The sequence below is a fragment of the Aspergillus pseudodeflectus genome (genome assembly GCF_044049435.1).
Source record: "Aspergillus pseudodeflectus strain CBS 756.74 chromosome Unknown BJX68scaffold_1, whole genome shotgun sequence".
In the NCBI taxonomy this organism is placed as follows: Eukaryota; Fungi; Ascomycota; class Eurotiomycetes; order Eurotiales; family Aspergillaceae; genus Aspergillus; species Aspergillus pseudodeflectus.
This window is the reverse complement of record NW_027263777.1, coordinates 2,031,382-2,051,932: the sequence shown is the minus strand read 5'-3', so window position 1 is coordinate 2,051,932 and position 20,551 is coordinate 2,031,382. Positions and strand designations below refer to the sequence as shown.

Sequence of the window (20,551 nt, the reverse complement as noted above, 5' to 3'; positions counted from 1 at the left end):
CCTACCGTGACCAAACAAAGAGAGCATGGATAGATGCAGAGATGGAGGCCCAACGTCACACCCCTTAGAAGGTTGGCATGAATCTATGAGGGTGCCCATTTGGGACTATTTTGTTCCTACTCTTGGTGTTAACCAGTACTAGTAAATTAAGTGAACAAGGCTGTCCTCAAAAAGGGGGAATATACCGTAGTGCAATTCAAGTCAATATACTAAATCCACGACGCCGGTTTGTGCGCTATATCCAAGATGTATATTAAGTTCTAGATGCAGTTATAGCGAATGCCTTCGAGATGCAAAGTAATAACGAAAGACTCCTGTCTATGATTCCCAGGGTATCAAGCAATTCCGAACTCCAGACAATGTCAACTAACCTCCGAAGATGAGACAAATAGAGATATGACAAACCATGAGTGTTACAGCATCTCACGGGGTATGCCGGCCACCGGAGACACCAGATAGATCAATGGCGCCGTATATACGCCTGACAGGTGTTTATACGGCAGATTGGATTTGAGATCTCACACGCTTGGCGATACGAGGTTTTGTTTGATGATGATGCATGGTGCAGAGGGCTCATTCGGCACCGTCAACCTCGCGTTTGACTTGCATCACCCACTTCATTCTGCCCTCGGTCTCCTTCAGGGATGCAAGGGCAGCACTGAATCTAGCCTCTCCTTGCTGATTTGCTTCAATCAGAGATCGGACTTCTTCGTCATGGGTTCGCTTGTAAGTCTCATACTCCTTGGAGAGTTTCTCAAAGTTGGTAAGAGCGAGTTCGAGTTCTTGATCTTTTTGCGCCATTATTGAGTCCAGTCGGTTTATTTGCGAGTTGGTTTGTTCATGTTTTTCTCGTAACGCGATGAATTCTTCTCGTATACCCTTCAGCCTTCGTTGTTGGTCGGCTCGCTCCCGTTGCCCGGCCTTCGCTAAGACATCGTATTGTGTGCGAGAGTGGTTGGCGATCTCGGTCAATTCCGCAGACTTCTGATGGAAATCGTCTTGGGCCTCATCCATTAATTGGTGAAATCTCTCCTTTTCACTCTCGGCTCGCTGCCGTCTCTCCCGCTCGGCCTGGATCTCAGCGCGTAGCTCTTCGATCTTTTTCTCCTTCCGCGAGAGTGAATGTAGGTTCATTTCGTGCGAGTGTTCGAAATTCTGAAGTCGGTCGGTTAAGTTCTGTACTTGGGTCTTGAAAGCTTCGTTGATCCGCTGCGTCTCCTCTGCTCGTGACCGGTAAAGACTACACTCGCGAGTCAAGCGCGCAATATCCTCCTGTAGATTGTGTATGACGCGCCCCGACTTGCCCGTAGCGGCGTGGCCAACGGCTGAAGACCACTCTGTTGTCGCGGCGTCGCTGTTTGGAGGATTGGATATCCCATTCATATGATTCGTGGGCGGGCTCATCGACTCTATAGGATATCGTGAAATGAGTAAACATTCAAATTGAGACCATTGCAGATGAAGGGTAGTATACTAACCCAACGATGACTCTGCGGCCGCTGAGCCCTTCTGTCGCTCAGGGGAGTCCGCTTCAAACAATCCATTATACTGTTGCATGTTCAGCCCTGTATCGACATGGAGCAGGCTGACGTGTGGAGCTCGAATAGAATCTGGTGCACGTAACGAATGCGTTTCGACGTTAGCATCTTCGGAATCTGGCTTGGGTGACTTTTTCGGCCGACCAAATCGAACTATGCTCGGCATGGTGGGAAATGTTGGTCAATTGTTCGAGAAAGCCGGGTCTGGCAATCATTGGGAAGCACAAGAGGAGGTATAGGAGAACCGGATGGGCTGAGCTTGGGATTGGTGTCTCTGAGGAACACCTAGCAGTGGCACTGCAGCAGCTCCGGCGCCTCCGACATGAAAACGAATTGGGATTGGAGCGGAAGAGCAGGTGATAAATAAGGCAGAGGATGTGAAGGTCCAGGCACGGTGAGATGAAGAGAGCATACCAAAAGTAGGATTAGAGCTTGATGAGGGATCTGCGACAGGGGAAAAAATATTGCTTTGATACTGCTGTTGAGATGAGGTTAGCATCGCGCTTGTTATGCATTGGTTAATTTTGCCGAGACCTCACGATGCGGTCTGAGAGACAGAAGAGCTCAGCTATTGACTTACATTGCGAACTGTCAGTCGCTCAAGGCAGATTCTAAGTAATGATGAACTGATCTGAACGATAAAAGCAATAGTCACTTGAATATGTACAGAAATGATGAATCGCGAAGAAGGAAAAGGAGAGAGGAAAAGGAACAGAGCGACGATGACCTGCAGCGGAGCCTGAATAATCTTGCAGCAATAACGGACTCACCAATAACAATAGACAACCAAAGCGATTTTGAATATGTCCGGAGCCGCCGCTAAGAGGTGCCCGCTTACTATCTAAAGTAGGACAACGATCTGCCTGTGCCCCAGAACCAACTCCAGGAACAGTTTCAACTCTCAAGCCTACATCGAAATGGACCAGTCCCAAGTCTGAGTCCCAACTGAACCTGTCCTGTATGAGCAAGAGAGACAAGCCACATCCAATGATTAAGAATTAAGTCCATTGTCCCCTCACCAAGAGTGTGCTAATGAGAATAAAAGTGTTCCATGGTTGCCCCTTGCATCCAGTCAGCATTGGTGGAGCAAACAAAAAGCAGAGCGAAACAAAGAGTTAAAACAATATAGCCCATGCCTCGAGCGGCAGCCACTCAAGTCAAGACATATGAATCTAGTCACGATCTCTCAGGGACCCTGGTCGGATATCTTCTCGGCTTTGTTATTTACACGAATACAGGACGACACCAAACACAGCGGCGCGGATGAGGTTGAACTCTCTTTTGATCACACTGAGCCAGGCGATGGCACGGACTCAGGATATAAGATTCGCTCAGCTTCTCAGGCGGCAAAATAGATGATGACAGCCAAGCCACCGAGGAGCATCTCAGGAGAGACATATCTGAAAGAGGTGCCGTCGCTCGATGTCGAAGAGGTCGTGCTCTTGCTTGAGGTCGTCATGTTAATTCGGTGAGAAGTGCTGTTCAGGACCGGGATATAGCCGTTGTTCCCTCTCTGAACCCCATTCCCCGTGCCACCAAGGGGCGGAGGAGCACTATCCGAGGGGAGCGGCGCCTTCTTGGATGCTGAGGGCGGAGACTCTTTGCCAGGCTGATGAGCAAGCTTCACGAGGCCAGAATAATTTATACTGCCGTTCTGTTCGATTTGCAAGGCGTAGTCTGAGCCTTCGGGGAGAGACTCTTCGGGCACCCATGTGAAGGAACCCCCACCGGCCTGAGTCGTGAGAACTTTGAGTGTCTTGAGATTGTTTGCCGGACCTTGACGCAAGGTGATTGTTGCAGGCTTGCTAATGTTAGCACTGAGCAACTTGGAGAATGGTGTAGCCCTTACCGCATTTGGGTCACCAATCCAGCTCATGGTCGCGGGCCGCCCAGTATACACGGTTGTCGGCCACTTGGTGAACGCGACGACCCCTGCGAAACTGACCTGGGCCAAGCATGCCCACGTTGCGAGAAGGGGCTTCAAGAGATACATCCCGAAGAATGGTAAGGAGATGGTGTAAGACAATGTGGTATAATCGGAAACGGCGTGGAGATGAAGGTAAGTGTATTCAGTAACCTGATGGTCGATTGAGAACAGAGAATGAAAAGAAAACAAGAGGCAGCCGAGCCAACGAGTTGCGCTCAACGCAAGAGCAGTGACGATGTCCAGTTGTCGAAGAGGAACTCGAGGAAAGCGCAAAAGGTGCCGGAGACTCTCGCTGTTGCCCCGCCGCGGTCGTTGTCTCTCCAAGAAGCAAAGACAGGAGAAAAGGGATACTTGCAGGGCGCATTCTGATCTTCTTATTTCCTCAGATGTGAGCTGAATGAAGGGGAGGCTTAAGCATACACAAGCATTCCTGTCAACAAACATATAGCACTGGCTGGAATGGACAACAGAGAATGCTTAATCCCGTCACAATACATAGTCGACCGGGACATGCATTCCAATTCCGAGCACCGACATGGATGTTTGAGAATACACTAAATAGCAACGGCCTTCTTGCTTGGGTGAACTTCGGGCCTCCTCTTCGCTGCGAACCTGGATATACTACCGAATGCGGAAGTGGGGTGGGCATCACCGCGCTTGGGATTGCACCATGAAACCCCGGGAAAAGGCCAGGTGAACCCTTTCCGGCCCAGCTCCTTCTGTTTCTGTTCCCTTTCGTCAGTTGCGACCCTTGCCCATTCCTTCCGCTATGGCTCCCGTGTCTTATTAGTAAATTTGACATCCTCGTCTTCAACCTGCTGCCCATAGTCACACACACTCGTTTGCCTGGCCAAGCTCAGTGATATTGCACTATTTCTACCTACACATGACAAAATTTGTTTGAAGTCACTCGTTCAACCTACACTCGTTTATCTATATCACCTGGGCACTTGCTGCACTTTGGTCTACACATATTCCACCATTACAGCTCCAAAGCTACCTTCGCCTCGAGACGTGAAGCATCCATTGAAATGATTGAGAAGAGTTCATCTTTTGCACCGAAATCTGGCCGGTCCTCGTCGGAGTTTGTCGTCGAAGCCGGGCGAGCCCGCTCTGCCACGATATCATCATGCGGGTCACAGCAACGTTACTATCGTCGCACCATGAGCGCGAACATTCCTCCTGAGCCTGAGCCTGTCCCCGAACTTGGCGCAGAGCCTGAAATGCACAACCCCGCCGTTCAAGACTGCCGGGAATCCCTCGAGATGACCCGGCTAGAAGCACTACATACCCTTGATACCTGTCGCCATGTCATTGCGACCCTCGAGCTGACCAGGCTACGCAAAACTCGCACCGGATTGTACCATTGGATCGCTTTTTGGGAACGCCTGTACGAGCGCTCATTCGCCAATCTGTTAACATCTCGAGTGATGGCCGCTTTGTACAAGGTCGACGCTTTATTTCGCGCCGTTGCTTTCGAACTCCACCAATTGACACAGAGAACTGAACTCTCCGTAGCAAGTGCTTCAACTGAGAAGGAAATACTCGGTATACTTGAGAGAATGGAGAGCGAGGTGAGCAAAAAAGGGAGGCGACGACGCAGAAAGGCTCAGCATCTACTTGACAAAATGCGCCACAGCATGGAATTGATCCCAGTCAAAGTCGGTAACGAGCTCTTTGACGACATGAAACGCGGTGTATTTGCTCTTGATGTCTATTGTGACTACCACCCAGGAGATCCGGCAGCGGAGCGGACGGAGCAAACGTGGTCCCAACATTGCATCGACCAACCTGTTGGTCTAGTTGCGGTCTCTCCATATCTCTACAGGCAGTGGCGCGAGACTGCAGTTCCTTCGATTACGTCTCTCCCATTGACGGCCTACAGCTCAAACACTCGCTGGACAGACACTTTGGAATGGCCGAATGATGGCAGCATTGAAGATGGCCGCTGGATACCCGGAGAGGGTTGATATCCTCTGGGGTGATGAATTGTGTGAAGTGCATAACGAAGCGTTCTTGGATCTGGTGTTCAGTATGTTATATAGAGGTCTTTCACGATTCACAGGAGGTGTTAACGAGATATTGGGTAGATAGAATAAATAAGAATCAATCGTTTACCGTGACGGACACAGCGCCTGGAAGTCGGAAAGACAATAATGCATATGACCGCAATGCTATGAAACGCAAGAACACCACATCTTAGGAGAAATCCCATAAGGCTCTTAATAGACTACCAGGAGCCGTATCAACACCACCATCCTCTTCCAGCATCCGATCAGTAAATATACGCTTTGGTATTTGATATTCCACAACTGGAATCTTTTTCAACGGCTTCTCGCCCGTGCCCAATTCGGCTTGCACCATACCTTGATAGGTATAGTCCAGGAAATCCTCAAGATTATAACTCTGCTTCGTGAACTGCTCTGAGATAATCCGTGCAATGGATGCCACATTGGGGTGGTAATGTGACTGCAGGCTCTCGATTTCCCATAAACTACTATCAATGGCGCCGGTGTGGTCTGGATCTGGTTCTTCAGGATCGAAGGGATCTTCCATGCCCTCTGCCTCAATGTCGGCTTTCGTCTCCTCGTCCCGGATGACGCGGTGGAGCATAAAGGTGCATGTAGGGTGTTCTTTGAAGAGGTTGTAGATGAAAGGAACAATGGCAACGATCGCGGAAGGGGGAGCATTGAGGGCGAGGCGGGAGAGACGTTTGATGAAGCTCGCGACGAGAGTTGCGGGGAGATGAGTGGATGCGAGGAAGGTGTTTAGGAGGCGGAAGAAGCGGGAGCGATGTTTTGAGTGGAGGAGGTCCGCGTCAAGGAGGGAGTAGAGTTTGGGGTAGAATTGCGGGTAGTCGAGGTTCTTTTCTTGGATGAGGTAGAAAAGGCCGGAGAGGGCAAGGAGGGATGTTGCACCGCCGACGTTGTAGGAGTCTGTGAGGAAGTCCATGAGGAGTTCTGGGCGGGCGAACCAGGGCTCGATGTGGTGGACCATTATGCGGAGGAGCGTTTTGCGGAGCGGCTGCGAAAGGTTGTTTCGGAGGATGGCGAGCCAGGCATCTTGGGCGCGCTTTTTGTGGGAGGTGACGGAGAGCAGCTTCTTGTTTTGTTTGCTGGTCTTGCTGTAGAAGTTCTCGAATTCATGGTCTGCGCTTGGGACGGAGTCGCAGGCGGAAAGGAGTGTGACGAGGATTTCTAGGATTTCTGTGCTGCGTGCTGACGATGCGTACGCACTGTGCCAGACTATCAGTCAATTGAAACGCAGATTAAAGGCACCAAAGGGGAGAGCAACGTACGCGACTTGCATGAACGTATGGTAGGTTACATCCTCGTACGGCTTCACGAACTTTTCGAGGAACTCTGACCGCAGCGCCTGTCCGTCTCTTGCCTCAATGACGGCTTCAAAGATGTTTGGAAACAGTCCAGAGGTCCAAGCCTGGTTATCATCTCCTGGAATATGCGTAGCACGTTCGTTGAGGAGGCGCATTGCGAGGGTCAACGCAGTGACCTAAGCAGGGTTAGCTGCCTGTTTGAGAGGCCTTACTGGGCGCAACAACCCACCTGTGATGAAGCATCGCTCTCGCGCATGATAGAGACCAGCAGTCTCTGGTACTCCCGACACCGTTCTCTCAGCCAAGCGACGACAATTCTCTCGTTCTCTGCTGCATGATTGGCCTCGGTCAAATTCCCACCAGCAATAAGTCTGCTGAAGACTCGACAAAGCGACACGGCCACCGCCAAATCCGGGTTAATTCCTGACCCATCCTTGCTGAGCATCGATATCAGCGTCGCGATGTTGTTGTAGTGTTTTCTCGATTCCGATATTTGTTCTTCCAACTCCAAAATCCTGGCCATTGACTCTGTGCTCTCATTTTCTGCGACAGCGCGACGTTTGGAGGATGGAACGCCATTTTCCTTGGTGTTCTTTCGCTTCTTCGACCCAGCCGTTTTATCGATAGCGGTGGGCATTTCCAAAAAAACGCAAATCGAGCGTACACGACGTAGAAAAGGACACTGCTGCTGCTTTGAGGTAACTTTCTTGTCCTGGTTCTATAATTTTTCGGGCATCCTCGGTTAGCGGTTTTTCCGGTGACCGCACCATTACCCGAATAGGACTAGCGTTTTCCCACTGAAGCCGCCATCCCGACTTCAAGTCTCCTCAATTCCGTTCACCCATCACATCCTGTCAAGGTCTTGTTATCGCTACAATGGCTTCGCGTCTTGCTAAGAGCGCCATTGGTAGGCCGCCACCTATTTCTCACGGCCGGTTAGATTGCCCGATACTAAATGCTAATCCCCGGTAGGTGCTGCCCGCCTGCGGCCGACCCTTCCCACGCGCAACATCGCTGCCATCAACCTCTCCGCAACCCGCGCTGCTTCGAACGTCCCTGCCGAAGACCCCAAGCAGAAGGCTCAGTCGATCCTCGATGCTCTCCCAGGCAGCTCTTTGGTCTCCAAGACCGCCATCCTCTCCGCGACCGCCGGTCTTTCCATCGCCGCTATTAGTAACGAGCTCTACGTGATGAACGAGGAAACCGTTGCTGCCTTCTGTTTGCTCAGCGTTTTCACCGCTGTTGCCAAGTACGGTGGCCCTGCTTACAAGGAGTGGGCTGAGGGCCAGGTTCAGAAGCACAAGGATATCCTGAACGCCGCCCGTGCCGACCACACCAACGCCGTTAAGCAGCGCATGGAGAACGTCCAGGAGCTGTCCAGCGTTGTTGAGGTCACCAAGCAGCTCTTCGCTGTTTCCAAGGTACTTATGGATAATCCCGAATGAACATCCATTCGATAATAAGCTTGGGGGACGTTGCTAACGCTCGCGAAGGAAACCGCCCAGCTCGAGGCTCAGGCCTACGAGCTCGAGCAGCGCACCGCTCTTGCAGCCGAGGCCAAGCAGGTACTTGACTCGTGGGTCCGCTACGAGGGCCAGGTTAAGCAGCGCCAGCAGCGTGAGCTTGCCGACAGCATCATTGGCAAGATTCAGAAGGAGCTCGAGAACCCCAAGGTTCTCCAGCAGATCCTCCAACAGAGCGTTGCGGACGTTGAGCGTAAGTTTCTTTATCTTTTCTATCTGGATTGTCGTTGCAGCAGTGTTAACAACTTTTCCTACAGGCATCATGTCCTCCAAGGCCCAGTAAATGGAGTTCTCTTGATAGCTTTGCTACCAGCATCATGTACAAATTAAGACCTGTTTCTGTGCTATTTAGACTTATCAATACCATTTGATAAAAAAAAAAAAAAGCGTATGTGCCATATTATTATCTAGTGATCGATAACAGGTCAAATTTGTAAACACTGTCGGAGGGGTCCACTAGGCCCTTCTGCTTGCAGCCTCGAAAGCTCCTCCTTTTGATCCTGCAATCTGCTATACTTTACCATGAAGCCCTCTCAAGTTTCGTATGTGCAACATAGGATGCAGAATACACTATGATATCTACTCCTGACGTCTACTCCGCATGTTTACCGCTCTCTAGCGAGACCCCTTCAACCTAACGTCGACAACTGGATCTTTTTGTCCCAGTCCAATCTTCCAGCCACCTGGGACCTCCCTCTCACAGAGAAGCGAAGGACTTGTCCAGATTTCTTTTGAGCTCGACAAATATACTGTGACACAGTACAGCGAGCCAAGCGATGACAAGTGTGACCGGAAGCCTTTGTGTGCCAAAAGCACGTTCCCAAGCACATGGAAATACTCGGTTGCTGGGCGGCTAATCCGTCTCCAAACCATGGAAACAATCATGAAAATGAACGACCTGCCTTACTATTAATATATTCGACCTGAGGGCGGCGATGGCTTTACGCTGACACAGCCCCCAACTCGGCGCCTTTGCTTCTCAATCCCAGACACAGCATCGTGGCGGAGACCATTTGACGAAAGAAAAAGGGCATTTATATCCCATCATCCCAGGTTATCAAGCTGTCTTGTGTTCGTCTTCTGGTATATTTTCGCCTCGCGTCATTGAAAGCACCAACTCTCCGGGCCAAGTCCCCGAATTTCCCGCTGCAACCAACAACCCCACGCGATCAACTTAGAGAAACGATGCCTCTGCGCGATATGCTCCAGAAGAAGGACAAGCTTGAAAACACTAACAGCCGATTTCCGGACGCCGGCCAACCTGCCGTACCTGAAATAAGATTCATTCGCTCCGACACAACCACCCAGGAAATCATCATTCCGCCGAACCATCAAGACGACGATGAAGACTACTTGGCATCGCCGCGTCCCTCATCCTCCTCGTCGCATCGAAGGTCATTGAATCCATTTCATCGCTCGAGGTCCCCTTCCGAAACACAGGAGCCAGCATCTCCGCGAGGAGAGCGGCGTTTGTCGCATTTGCTGCGTCGCGATCGGCGAGGCTCTTCAACATCCTCCGTCAACCTTCCGTCAGACCTTCCACAAATAGCCCCAGATACTGGTGATGAGCAGGAGCGAGAAGCACAATGGGAAAAGCGGGCGACTGTCCTGGCACAGCGCAGTCCACAAATTCCCTCGCCAGGCCATTCTCCCGCGCCGTCGATAGGGTTTGGGTCGGAGAATGTACGGCCTCGATCCAGGAGTTCAAGCCATAGTCGGATCAATGATCCTCAAGGAGATGTAAGCGGTTGCTGTGAAGCTGACGTGGTATTGGAACCTACCAAACAACTAACCGTTATCTAGGTAAACATCCAAGAAGCGATTCGACTTCATGAAGCTGGAGGTAAGGGTGTACCTTAACGGCGATAATGTTTTGCACGAGACCGTGAGCTTACTATTGGATCTACAGAACTTGAGCAATCGACGAAGATGTTTGCCCAATTGGCGGACCCAGACGGTGCCAACAATGCCCTAAGCCAGGTGCTCTATGGCCTTGCTTTGAGGTAAGGGTTGCCTTCCATTGATTCCACGCCTTGGAAATTTAGAATTGGAGAGCCTTTTCTAACTTATTGGTCTGTAGGCACGGATGGGGTTGTACACCAGATACTGAGAAAGCAGTAACATATCTTTCAGCGGCCGCGTCAAACTCGGCTTCGGTTGAAACTCTAGCTCTCGAGGCAGGTCTCAAAAAAGGTGGTGCCGCCAAAGGCGAACTGGTCCTGGCGATCTTCGAACTGGGGAACTGCTTTCGCAACGGCTGGGGCGTCAAGAAGGATCCGGTCGCGGCGCGACAGTACTTTGAGACGGCTGCGAATTTGGGCGACACGGATGCCATGAACGAAGCCGCTTGGTGCTACCTCGAGGGATTTGGAGGCAAGAAGGACAAAGTAAGTAGTGACTGGCCCTTGAGCTTGCTGTTTGCGTATAATTCGAACCCCATCTCGGGCATTAATGCCTAGAGCTTTGCTTCACTCCTCTGGCACCGAAGAATACTCGTCAGTGACTCGCTATGGATCCAACTAATCTTATCTCTTGCTTAGTTTCTGGCTGCGAAATACTACCGATTGGCTGAAGACAAGGGAAACAAGATTGTGGGAAATTCTTGGTACGTCGAAACAAGTCTCCGGTTTCCCTGTTCCCCATAATCCTGAGAACCCCAAAACAAACTGTGACGATTCGGATGCTTGCGTTGTTGCCCGGTCGTTTGATGATCCGCTTGCTGCAATCACCTGCATACATCACTGCTTTGGAACTGTCTGGGGAACAGCAGCTGCAGTTGAATCGATAGGCCCTCGTGGTATCATCTGCAAACTGCGCCATGCAAAGCCGTCACCCCCTCAGCCAACCGCATCGCGATTTCCCGTCTTCCCCTCCATCCCCATCCTTCAGAGCTGAATTTAGGCTGACAAGTCAACAACAACAACAGGATTTGGAAAGAAAAGTACAATCCAAAATAATTCCCCCATTCTCCTGCCTTTCTGCAAGACGATTCAGCGGCGCCAGTAAAACGTGATGCGCCTAGGTGCTTGTCGCAGCCCTATCGCAACCCCCGCAGCTCATCACATCTTTTCGTCCCCAGGCCGCCCTCTGACTCGCGAGTTGTTTTGGCTTCTGGGGCAGAAAATGCACTCATTGCATCATTGCAGTTGCGCAACGCCAGCCCACGGCGGCTCCGAAACCAAGTGACCCTTGATTCCTGAATTCTGTTTCCCGGCGCCTTCTCCCGCACACCCGCAAGACCAATCCCGCCCCGTCTCCCGGCAAACCTGATTGACACTCTAATTTAGTCTTCTTTCTCCGGGCGGCCCAATCCCAGGACGGCCTGGCGCAACGCTCATCCCGCTCTGGAAAGAAAGAAGAAACTTCCTTGCCCGCTTGGGTTCACGACCCAACGCAAGTCTTGAAGCCTCATCTTTGTTCTGGGAACCCAATCTCTTGGCCAATCTAGACCTTCTCCATAATCTGCAACTGCGGAATCCCCATATGTTCCCACCGATTTGTATGGACATCTTCTCTTCTTACACTTTTCTTGATTCGCTTGAATAAAATGCCTCTCTCGGTCTCTCCGGAGTTCGAGATTCATCTTCGAACAAATAAGAGTTTCATGCCTCTTTCCATACCCACTGAGGCCCCTCCGACCTCGTCTGCCTCGTCTCGCATTTCTCTTTTAGCCCGGCAAGCGCCGAAGCCGCTTACCAGCCAGGTACTAAGGTACTTTACAAGAGTAAGAATCAGCTGCACACACCTTGTAGTTCCTCAGAGCGTGTGTGTGTGTCGAAATGCAAGTATCGGACCATACTTCCCTGATCGAGGAACATTGGGTGACATGGGATATCTCCCCTCCTTCTTCTCAATCTGTACTCCTGCTCATCCCCTGCACAATCTTCCGAGTCCTCTTCCTCGTCCATCCCACCCAACCCTGCAGGCTGCACCCGGCGCCACAGTGCTACCCGTAGACAACTCCATCGGTCCCAGCAGCCAGTTAGAGCGTCGATCCTACCATGTCATCGGAGCTGAAGCTGAAGCTGAAACAACGTAGAACTAGAGCTAGACGGGATAAACAAAACAACAATACCGGCCTATTCAACTACTTACCGATCTCCGTCTCCACAGCCCAGCCAGCCTTTGAATTTGGAGTACACTCACTTCATCCGTCGTAGACAGTTTGCTTAATCGCGCAGCAAGTGGCGAGGCAGAAATGACCGTCCAACTGACTCGCGGCCGCACCATTCCCGACCCCTCTTCTTCCCCCGGGGCGATCATGGTCTTCATTCTCTGCGCACCGTTGCTTTTTCCCGTGCGGAGCTCGATGTTTGCCTTGTCTTTTCTTTTTCTTCGCTTGCTTGCGTGCTTGCGTGCTTGCTCTGGAGTCTGAAGAAATGACAGGGCCTCGTGATGTGCTTATCTTGTCTTTTTAGGCTTTTCTACCGCGCGAAGATCTGGCGGACTGATGAACTACAGGTGTGTTGCAACGGTCGTTGGTCTGGGGCGCTATTTTATGTATAGTAAATAGTCGAGTTGAGAGAGAAAATGTTCATCTTCATCATTACGTTTGCTCGTCAATATATACAGTACAGGTCCAGCAGATCTCCAAGTCATCGATAGTCCAAGACAAGGTAAAACAAGAATAGAAGCTATTACACAGATTGTTTCGATCGACAAATGAAATTGTTAGCTGGTAATTGCTTCAAAAGTGAGTGGACGGGGGGATTGTGGGTTGTGGCAGTTGCCAGCAAGCCTTGCAAGGTATTTGAAACTGCCCGTTGCCCCCCACCCCCAGTGCCTGTCCGGATGGTCCGTGGAGAGAGAGATGGTCTAGATTTGACAAGCCGGTGTAAGATCTAGACCTCTCTCCCTATCGGATATGCCAGCAGACACCCATGCCAAAGAAAAGTGTGACCCTGTCCAAAGTATATCACGGCAAACAAAGGAAATGTCGAAGATTGAGAAGGAGTGACGGTGGTCGGGTGATGAGAAAAGAAGAAGAGAAGAAACGCTCACAATGAACCACCCAAAGTGTGGCAGCCCCGCTGTCCAGAGGAAGAAGGGAAGAAGAAGGATGATGAGAAGAGAAAGTAAGCAAGTATCATCAGACATTAAAAAGACATTTCGGTTCATAAACATGTCAGTCGTATCATCAGTAATCGTAACACAATTGCCGCCCCTCGCCCAGTTGTTTGGCCCATTCCGCAGATGCAACATGAAATAAGAACACAAGAAATCCCAAATACATAGAGGAGAAAAAGAAAAGAAAAGAAGGGGTCTGTCTCATCCGAGGGAACTCCTGCGTAGCGAGAGCGACCTTGGAGTCGAGTTCGCATGTCGGACAGATACCCACGGGTGAAGTAAAGTGTACACGAATGCAGAAGCGCTTTGTCGGTTCGTGAGATCCATTTTCAAAGCATGATTCAATCGCTGATAAAACCACAAGTACGCCGAATTTCCGAGGGGGTCGCGAAACCAAATCAAGTATAAACACATCGCTAAGTTGTCAGAAGTCATGGAAAGCTAGTCGATAACGTATATCCAGGCGAAGGAAATTGCAAGCTGTTCTATGCATGTATATGGCTAATTTCTGGCTATAGCTGGCCAACAGTCGTGTATCGGTAGGTTTGTCATGAGAAAGGACAGAAGGGGCCGGAAGGCGAAGAAGGTGAAAGGCTGAATTTTTCGAGAAGGAAAGGCGGCAGAAGGGCAGTTGTCTCTGGATACGCTGATGTGAACTCCTAACCTGGGATACCTAAAGTACGGGGTATGACCAAGTCGATCAGGCAATGGTCGGCTCAGGCTTGGTTGAATCCTGGGTTTTCCTCTCTGGCGGGGGAAGCGCCGTACTCCGAAACCATGCGTTGAAAGTCACGAATCACCTTTTCGGGAACGCGGTCCCACATAAGCGACCGGGAATACACATCGGAGGTAGCCTTGTGAGGCATCCTGGCCCGTGCAGCGTTACCTCGCATTGCGGCCAATGCCTGCTGAAGGTTGGAGGGTTGCTGCGACTTGTAGCCAGCGCCAGTTTCATCAAAGGTGGTCAGAGAGTTGTACTGCTCAGCGTTGAGGGCAAAGACTTGTTCTTGCTCCTGCTCTTTGGTCGGCATCGCGAGAGTGTTGTGGAGCTCGTCAAGGTTAGACGTTGGCGCGGCCCCAGTCATCTGAGCCATCTCGGCACCGGTGATGGTGGTAGGAAGGGGACCAGCCGACGCAGAAACCGCAGGATGGTTTGCCGATGAGTGCGCAAGCTCTGGCGGGGACGAAGACAGAACAGCCTTCAGGACGTTGGCAGACTCCGCGCGATATTCCTCCGAAAGACGGGGAAGGGAGCGGGCGGGTAGCGACGTGCTGTTGGACGCGATGAAGGCGCCGAAAAGGAGACACATGTAAAATGCGTTCCAGCTAAATGGATAGTCGGCATTTGCAGCCTTTTCGGCCTTGTCGTTCGTAGCGACCACCATAGCCTGCGATGGCTGAGGGGCTACGGGCTCGGTATCGAGGGAGAGACCGTTGACCATGGTGAAATCTTCCCAGGGACTGCTCTCCATGGTCAGATTCTCAAAGTCGCCGAAGTCGTTGGTGACATTCGATCTTGCGTGGCGCTCCAGCTTCTCTACCGTCTCCTTTAGGATGTTGTTCTTCTTTCGAAGTTCCGCGGTCTCCAGAGTATGAACTCGAATCAGTTCATCCTTCTCCACCTGTTGGCTGTTGATGTACTGAACCATTTCTTGCTGGATGGTGAGCCACTCGTTCTTCTCGCGAGCGTGCTCCTGTTCCCGCAGTCGCAGACTCTGCAGCGCATCCTCGAGCTCACTGATTTCGAGCATATGGCGCTTCTTCTCTTCTTCAAGCTTCTCGGTGTGCTGCTTTTTGCGCTGCCGAGAATCAAGACTACACCAGTGTTAGTTTTGGGGAACCGCTGATCTGGAAGAGGGAGCTATCACTTACGCAGCCTGACGATTCCTAAGCAAGCGCTTCTGCTGCTTCAACTCCTTGATCTCATCCTCATTGGTAGATTGGCTGATGAGTGTGTCGATATTGCTCAGAGTGCGCTCGGCAGGAATCTCAAAACGGGCGTTCTTCTTCCGAATGCCATCCCGACGGACGCTCAGAGGGGAGCTATTCCGGTAGGTAGGGCTGTTCTTCGGTCGCGATCCAGGATCGGGCATATCGGTCGAGGCGGGCATCCAACCTTGACTTGATTGCGGCGACATGGCAACAGCGCCGGGCGGCGCGAAAGGGATATGCTGGCGATATGACATGGAGGGCATATTGACAGTATTTACCGGACCGACAGCACCGCCGGCAAAGGGCGCGACCGAAGTGTTGTCCATGTCGGTGGAGTAGTGGTCATACATGGCAGAAGGGGTACATGAACCGGAGTCTTTCGTCATAGTCCACGGCTGTGCTTGACCGTAGGGTAGACCGTTGTCCATTCTCATGTAGGGAGCATGGGGAGATTCAAAGAATGGGTGGGCGACGTGTGAGCTGTGACGAGACTGGTTGCTGGAGACTGATTGGGAGAAATCGGACCAGACTGAATCTCGATGTTGGTAGGCCTCCGGCCCATGCTCATATGAATGCCTTCGGTGGTCGGCAACTGATGTGAGGTCGGGGGAGGTGGAGTCAAGGATCTTGTCGTCTAATACGCTCATGTCGTCGTCTTCTGGGTATGATGATGCTGATTGTGGTTTTTGGTCCAGGGCAGAGGGAGTCTGGTGGTAAAAGTCAAAGGCTGGTTGAGAGAATCTTGCCATGACTGGGCATATGCGGATGAAGGGAAAGACGGCGAAGATGGCGTCTAGAAAGCGACGAAGGTCTTGTTGAGATACAAGAGGCGGTGTGTTGGGGGATCAAGGTGGGGGTGGTGGGCGATGGAGAGATGAAGAGAAGTGCGGGCGAGGAAAGGAAGAAAAGACGAGTCTCTTGTGATCACGAAAGGCAGAGGCAGAACCGCAGAAGGCGATGGGGAGAGAAGAGCAGGTGATGGGGTGGGAGGGGAAAGTGAATATAACTACTACCTACCTGGTCTGGGACGCAAAGAAGGCAGACAGAGGGTTGTGTACCTGAATTGCTCGTCAAGTCAGAAGCAAGAGCCCAAAAAGTAAATCAAAATTCAAATAAAAATAACATTCATCTCCCAAGAGGAATGAAAGATCAAATCAACCGCCAGACTCTGGATCGACCGATTTCCCACTTCCAGACATCGGCGGTCAGCAGCAAAAGTCAAGAACGAGGCGACGATTTCTGACGGCTCCCGAGTTTAACGAGGCCCCATTATTGGATGCTTCGTTGGGCAGACTTGCAGCTGGAGGCAGTTTGGCATCAGAGCAGATGAATAAGCATCCTGATTCTCTTGGGATTCTTAGAGCTGGCCATTATGATTATCTAACCTCACTCTTCTGTCTTGACTCTGTTTTGAATCGGGAACCGTGGACCCTCGTCCGTTGATCCACACACTGTCAAGAGGGCCGCAGCCTATCATGCCTGCCCCTCGTCCTGATTTGCAACATCCTCCGGTTCTTGCACGGACTGGCTTGATGACGATCCAGAAACGGCAATCCTTCGTGCTTTTTCACTGCCCTCCACTGAGCCTCCATCACATCCAACCCCGAATGATTGGTATCCCGGTCTCTCTTTGCCCTCAATGTCCAGTGTACCTGGGGCATGCCCTATCTCAGCCGTTCGTGGCTTGTCTGAGCGAGAATGATGCCCAAAAGGAAGCCGTCTGTGCGCTTGGTCAGGGTGCATCCCTCAAGTCCATCTCATGATCGTTTCGCTTCTCCTTTGGGACAAGGGTGATTCCCGGTTACAGAACCAAAACACGCAGTAATAATACACTTCGTCAGCGAAGAGAGGAGTCTCCTCTCTCAGACCAAGGAGGGGCAGTCATCAGATGAACGGTGGTATGTATCAGTACTTCGATTTCCGACCAGGAGAGCCAATCGTTCCCGGTCTAGTGTGACCCTCACAGTGGCCCGTCCGTGTTTGAGGAAACGGTCTCCAAGACGCCCAGAGTCTATGCGAAGTAGTGAGGGGGTGAAAAGTACTGGGCTCGTGTGAAGCTCTGCCATTGTGACCCAACTCCTCAAGAGTCAAGCGTGCCGTGACCAAAGCATCGCCATAGTTCCAACGATTCGCCTGGCATGTATCTCTGGTACAGTTAGGGCCGGCCCGTGGGAAGATCCAGTGATCCATCAGTTGCGGCCCCGTCGGGTTAGTGGCTTAGTGTACCATACAGTCGCATACTCCTCCGTAGGCAGTCGACGCACCCCCAGATGCCCCGTGCTCGGCCGATATCGTGACAATGATGATGATGTATTGCGGAAGCAAGGCGGGTGCATAAAACTCCAACCGATCAGATCGATCACCACAGCAGGCTGAGATGCAAGATAACTGTCATCAGTGCCCCTCTTTCCTAATGTGTGTTCTGCGCCCACGCTTACCTTAATTGACCCAAAATTGAGCAGCCCCTTTGGGTTACGCCTATCCGGATCAAGTAAGGCATCAGTACTCCGAGATCAGGTCTCGCAGAGCGCGAACTCAAAGACCCCGGAAATTGCTGAGCAACACTGGCATCTTTCGTATCACACAGTGAGTCGAAGATTGCCTGGATGCCGTTTGTGAGGGAGGGGCTTCTTCGAGGGCGTCTTACACGATGCGGCCGTTGCACAGAGCCAAGGCGGATTCGACGGCGATGGAGCTCTGAAGCATTGAGGGTATCTATAGGTTCGTCTGGTGATGCGCATGAAGCTTCTGCACTGTCTGATCTGCCCAGTCACGGGGCCATCCCGTGACACACACTGTCTTCAACCTTTCCTCTTGACTGGTCGCACGCTTGCTTATTTTTATCCAAGGCTCCTTCTTACTCTGCCTGCGCCCTCTAGATGCGAACAGGAAGCGCTACTGAACTTTCAAGTCTGGCACTCAGCCCCCAAGGTCGGTGATGCCTAGTATCAAAGAGAATGGGCCTCTTCGGCAATACTACCAAGTCGCATCATAAGTGACGTTGTACAACGTGAAACCGCTCATGCATCTGATAAGATGAAACATCTTAAAGAGTATAAATGACCCACCAGTCAATGCGGGCAGTGACGGTTCACTACTGGTTACCTTCTCGAAGCATTGCCATACAGCAGCCCCTTCGCCCAAGGCGCATATGCTCACTTGCGCTTCGTGCTCGGACCTGATCCGGAAGAGACGTACTTCTGCTATACCCGCTACCATATCTACGACTTAGTATAGGGAATGACTCACGCTGGAAGGATGGGCGAGAAATTGAGCCATCACGACCAATGCCACGTTTTCACGGCTGATCATGGTAGCCCGTATCTTTGGAGCATGAGACAAAGGCGATGGAGTCTCTCCATCTCGACGGGAGCACCGAAGCGTGGAGACAGGTAGGCTAGGAGGATGTGGCAAAACATGAACTCGGGCGAATAGAGGCTCTCGGATATCTTCCACTGCTTCCGCTGGCGTTGCATGCGTTTGCCGTCAACAATCCTCATATCGAGTCTCGGACATCAGTGTTCTCATCCCACGATCCGTCCGTCGCTAGTCAGCAAACAGCTTCACTTAACTGTATAGACAGCCGAAGGCACGAGTACTGTTGGAATTGGCTATTTCCTTGACACCAATCTGATGATCCCATGGCTGACGGCCGTCAGGCGCAGTGCTATCTCCGTGGCCGCATGAGACGGCAATTTCCCATACAAGCAATTTCCTTTGTACAACAGGCACAAGAGCACGTGCAAGGAGAAAGACCTTCTTTCCCCTGGAGTTTCTCATTTTCTCTTCTGGGTCCATATGACTAACTCCCGAGAGAGTAGGCTCAGCCTACGATGACGCCGCTACAGGCGCCATTCTGGCGGTGTACAAGCGCCAACGATCCAATTGCAGGACGGGACGCGACGAAACGGTGGAGTGTTCAAATCTCTTCGACCAAAATAGGATAATAATAACAGTCTCGTAGATGGTTTCGATTCTTCCTTACTCTCATTCTGCAACTCCAGTCGAGTGGTTGATTCGCGAACTACGACGGATTACATCACAACATTATCAATCACGGCCCTAAGGATATAGACAGCCAAGCAAACACAAAGGTCCTCTTACTTTCGAGTATCATATGAAACAGAGCATCGTCACGATAGTCAGGGAATCCTTAGCCGAATCCGTCCGCAACCTTGGTTGCGAGTCTTATGAACGAACTATGCAGATCCCTCTCGGGCCAGATGCACGGGGCAGTGCCCAACCTTGTGTCTGCCGATGACACGATATCAGTCATATGTTTCTGTCTCCTAGTAGCATTTTCAAAAGACATGTCTAGCAAGAGATACGGATCCCCTACATCACTGTCTCGCAAGAAATGGACCAAGCGAAGCCGGTTCCAAGTTGTACTTACCACCCGCCAAGAGAGGATACATATGAGCCAACCCTATACAACCGTTGCAAGTGGCGGTAACGGGTCCAGACTGGATCCTATCGCGAAGTGATTTGACTTCGGATATTACCTGAAGCTGCGGTTGAGCATTTCGAGTTCTAGAAGAGTTGCTCTGGTCTGTAGTGTAGTCATAGTTATAGTTGGGAGTCGGTACGGTGAGAATTCGGCAACCAGCGGTCAAGGATCGAGGAACATTCTAACCTTGACCTAGATTACTTCATAATACGCTTTAAAACAGAGATATTTCTTACCCAAAGTCGTAGGTCGCCGACTTGGATATGAGTTCTCCAAGTCATTCTACATTCTGTCTGAAAGTACGTATCTTGCGCGTTGCATCTATACTCTAGGGCGGGGACCTCCAATATAAGAGGAAAGAAATCAACAAATGCCCAATTCAGAATGATCAAAACACTACCATCGCCCCTCATACCAGACATTTACCCCTCGCAAGACCCATTTTCTGATGTATACTAAAGTAGATAATAATGAAGGAGCAAACCCACCAATCCGCACCCCCGAACAAAAGAACCACCGACAACCCGAGGCCCTCAAATAAACCACATTAGGTATATCAGATTGACACCTAAGCCATGGCCCCAAAATCCGAATCCCGTATGGAGGCACCTCTATCAGTAGAGGACAAAGAAACACGCCTTCGGAAGAACGAGCTCGTGGCCGGGACAGGGTCCGGGCCCGTAGGTACATATCCTATTACTTGGTAGTTACAGAAGCAGACGAGCCAGTGGCAGGCGTAGATAGCGGGAACCCACTCCCACGGCCAGGTACAGCGTGTCTAGT

General features: G+C 51.2%; 8 protein-coding genes across 8 annotated transcripts; 3 read left to right on the top strand and 5 right to left on the bottom strand.

The window, feature by feature from the left end:
* Positions 1–87: 87 nt before the first annotated feature.
* Positions 88–1,951, bottom strand: BJX68DRAFT_15710 (uncharacterized protein). Its single transcript, XM_071036771.1, has 3 exons — positions 1,479–1,951; positions 186–1,409; positions 88–116 (listed from the first exon to the last, which is right to left on the bottom strand). The coding sequence occupies exons 1-2, from the start codon at positions 1,702–1,704 to the stop codon at positions 574–576; spliced, it is 1,062 nt and encodes a 353-aa protein (XP_070906119.1). The 5' UTR covers positions 1,705–1,951; the 3' UTR covers positions 88–116; positions 186–573.
* Positions 1,952–2,619: 668 nt separating this feature from the next.
* On the bottom strand, positions 2,620–3,611 carry BJX68DRAFT_15674 (GPI anchored serine-threonine rich family protein). The gene has a single exon (XM_071036763.1). It carries the CDS (start codon positions 3,529–3,531, stop codon positions 2,878–2,880), a length of 654 nt encoding a protein of 217 aa, XP_070906118.1. The 5' UTR covers positions 3,532–3,611; the 3' UTR covers positions 2,620–2,877.
* A 552-nt stretch (positions 3,612–4,163) lies between these two features.
* Positions 4,164–5,550, top strand: BJX68DRAFT_15734 (uncharacterized protein). Its single transcript, XM_071036779.1, has one exon. The coding sequence runs from the start codon at positions 4,497–4,499 to the stop codon at positions 5,433–5,435; it is 939 nt and encodes a 312-aa protein (XP_070906117.1). The 5' UTR covers positions 4,164–4,496; the 3' UTR covers positions 5,436–5,550.
* On the bottom strand, positions 5,550–7,485 carry noc4 (ribosome biosynthesis protein NOC4). Its single transcript, XM_071036767.1, has 3 exons — positions 7,029–7,485; positions 6,764–6,975; positions 5,550–6,700 (listed from the first exon to the last, which is right to left on the bottom strand). The coding sequence occupies exons 1-3, from the start codon at positions 7,434–7,436 to the stop codon at positions 5,665–5,667; spliced, it is 1,656 nt and encodes a 551-aa protein (XP_070906116.1). The 5' UTR covers positions 7,437–7,485; the 3' UTR covers positions 5,550–5,664.
* Positions 7,486–7,639: 154 nt separating this feature from the next.
* Positions 7,640–8,719, top strand: atp4 (F1F0 ATP synthase subunit 4). The gene is made up of 4 exons (XM_071038184.1): positions 7,640–7,706; positions 7,772–8,220; positions 8,293–8,515; positions 8,580–8,719. The coding sequence occupies exons 1-4, from the start codon at positions 7,676–7,678 to the stop codon at positions 8,603–8,605; spliced, it is 729 nt and encodes a 242-aa protein (XP_070906115.1). The 5' UTR covers positions 7,640–7,675; the 3' UTR covers positions 8,606–8,719.
* A 788-nt stretch (positions 8,720–9,507) lies between these two features.
* Positions 9,508–10,781, top strand: BJX68DRAFT_260820 (tetratricopeptide repeat protein; the record flags this gene model as incomplete). Its single annotated transcript, XM_071043989.1, has 4 exons — positions 9,508–10,062; positions 10,126–10,165; positions 10,232–10,325; positions 10,403–10,781. The coding sequence occupies 4 exons, from the start codon at positions 9,508–9,510 to the stop codon at positions 10,779–10,781; spliced, it is 1,068 nt and encodes a 355-aa protein (XP_070906114.1).
* Positions 10,782–14,105: 3,324 nt separating this feature from the next.
* On the bottom strand, positions 14,106–16,070 carry BJX68DRAFT_251767 (putative bZIP transcription factor; the record flags this gene model as incomplete). The annotated part of the gene is made up of 2 exons (XM_071042446.1): positions 14,106–15,204; positions 15,262–16,070. The coding sequence occupies 2 exons, from the start codon at positions 16,068–16,070 to the stop codon at positions 14,106–14,108; spliced, it is 1,908 nt and encodes a 635-aa protein (XP_070906113.1).
* A 4,070-nt stretch (positions 16,071–20,140) lies between these two features.
* Positions 20,141–20,532, bottom strand: BJX68DRAFT_223688 (uncharacterized protein). Its single transcript, XM_071038183.1, has one exon. The coding sequence runs from the start codon at positions 20,456–20,458 to the stop codon at positions 20,165–20,167; it is 294 nt and encodes a 97-aa protein (XP_070906112.1). The 5' UTR covers positions 20,459–20,532; the 3' UTR covers positions 20,141–20,164.
* Between the last annotated feature and the right edge of the window lie 19 nt (positions 20,533–20,551).